The 1886-nt window shown below is 67.5% G+C and overlaps 1 protein-coding gene across 1 annotated transcript in view; it reads right to left on the reverse strand.

Moving 5' to 3' along the window:
* Positions 1 to 267: 267 nt before the first annotated feature.
* Positions 268 to 1886, reverse strand: part of LOC103899559 — a 3576-nt gene continuing 1957 nt past the window's right edge. Inside the window, exons 6-10 of the mRNA XM_009280056.2 lie at positions 1718 to 1886; positions 1574 to 1631; positions 1296 to 1467; positions 500 to 1235; positions 268 to 431 (exon numbers count right to left, since the gene is read on the reverse strand). The exon at positions 1718 to 1886 is cut by the window's right edge and continues 10 nt beyond it. Coding sequence (XP_009278331.2) covers positions 268 to 431; positions 500 to 1235; positions 1296 to 1467; positions 1574 to 1631; positions 1718 to 1886 — 1299 coding nt within the window. The remainder of the gene's footprint in view (positions 432 to 499; positions 1236 to 1295; positions 1468 to 1573; positions 1632 to 1717) is intronic.

The following is a 1886-nucleotide window of genomic DNA, read 5'->3' on the forward strand; positions in this document are numbered from 1 at the left end:
CGGCTCCAGTCCTTCGCCGCCATCATGAGCCGCATCTTCACCCACAGCGCCAGCCCCCGCTGAGGCCGGCCCCGCTGCGGTCCTCCCTGACTATTTATTCCCCTCCGCCCCGAGGGGCTATTTATGAGCGATGCTCCCTATTTATCTCGGGTATTTATGGGTTTCTAATAAAGGTCTGAAGGAGATGAGCGGCTCCCCGTGTATGGCGTGACCCGGGTCTGCCCGCAGGCAGTGCAGGCAGCACAGGCAGCTGGGGCAGGAAGAGGTTTATTTACAGGGGGGCCGGGGGGAGTCACTGGAAGTCGTTGGCGTCGATGTGGAGCGGGGGGAAGTCGGTAGCGGTGAAGAGAGAGCTGACGGCAGGCAGGGTCGGGTCCTCAAGCTAAGCTGCGGCAGGAATGGGTCGCAGGGGTCCACGAGCGCGGCGCTGCCTGCAGGACAGGGAGAGGTCAGTGCCAAGGGGACCCCCTTGTCCCCTCACCCCGGCCCCGACACTCACCTGCCAGCCCAGGGCCCAGCCCCTCCAGCCCCCCGTCCATGGCCTCCAGCATGTTGGGCATCAGCTCTGCCGCTTCCAGTGTCTCCAGCATCCCCGAGCCCGGCTCCAGCTCCTCCACCAGTGAGTGCAGGAGCTCCTGCACATCCTGGCTCCCGGGCAGCGACTCCGTGTCCCTCAGCTCCAGTGGCAGCATCCCCTGCCCCTCGGGGACCAGCAGCGGCTCCACAGCCCCCAGCACCGGCGGCGGCAGCCCCGTGTCCCCAGCTCCCACTTGCTGCAGCATACCCGCATCCCTGGCCACCGGCTGCAGTGTCCCCAGCCCCCCAGGCAGCACCTGCAGTGTCCCCAAGCCCCCTGGTCCCACCTGCAGCATCCCCTGGCCCTCGGGAACCAGCTGCAACACCAGCTGTGGCTCCACGGCCCCAGGTCCCACTTGCTGTGTCCTCTGGTCCTCAGGTCCCACATGCTGCAGCACCCCCAGCCCCCTGGACAGCACCTGCAGTGTCCCCTGGCCCTCGGGGACCAGCTGCAGCACCAGCTGTGGTTCCAGTTCCCCAATCCCTGGCTGCAGCACCTCTGAGACCCCCGATCCCACCTGCAGCGGCTGTAGTGGCTCCAGGCCTTGAGGCCCTGGCTGCAGTGTCCCCGAGCTCCTGGACTGCAGCGTCCCCGGGCTCGTGGCCATCACCTGCAGCATCCCTGGGCTCGAGGGCTGCAGCATTGCTGGGCTCCCGGGCTGCAGCGTCCCCGGGCTCCCAGTCATCACCTGCAGCATCCCCAGGTTCCCAGAGGTGACCTGCAGCGTCCCCGAGCCCCCAGGCTGCAGCGTCCCCGAGCTCCCGGGCTGCAGTGGTGCCACGTCACCAGGCTGCTGTGTCCCCAGGCCACCAGGCTGCAGCTGCAGTGTCTCCAGGTTTTCTGTGGCAGCCACCAACTCCTCTTCTGTCTGCCATGACTCATTTGCCTGCCTGCAGGGAGAGATGGTGGGTCAGGGTCAGGGGACGCGAGGCTGCAGGCGAGAGGGTCCCCCTTCCCGCGGGGCCACGGAGGGACCGAGGCGTCCCCCTGCCTCACCTGGAGGACACGCGGATGAGGCGCCGGTTCAGGTATTTCTTCTGCTCCATCAGGTTCCCTGGGGACAGACAGGTGGTGTCAGAGGGGGTGGTGGGCGCTTCCCCCGCACCACACCGCACCGCGCCGTGCTGCGCCGTGCCATGCCCTCCTGCCGCTGGCTGTAGTAGGGCCCGAAGGCCTCGTCGCGGGCAGTGTCGGGGTACAGGAACCGGAGGGGGTTCTCGGGGATGTTCTCCTCCACCAGCAGCTGGTAGTCGTGGATGATGTCGGGCAGCGCCAGGGACACCAGCTCGGCTGTGGTGTAGGGAACCAC

Source organism: Aptenodytes forsteri, unplaced genomic scaffold (genome assembly GCF_000699145.1).
Source record: "Aptenodytes forsteri isolate BGI_AS27 unplaced genomic scaffold, ASM69914v1 Scaffold547, whole genome shotgun sequence".
In the NCBI taxonomy this organism is placed as follows: domain Eukaryota; kingdom Metazoa; phylum Chordata; class Aves; order Sphenisciformes; family Spheniscidae; genus Aptenodytes; species Aptenodytes forsteri.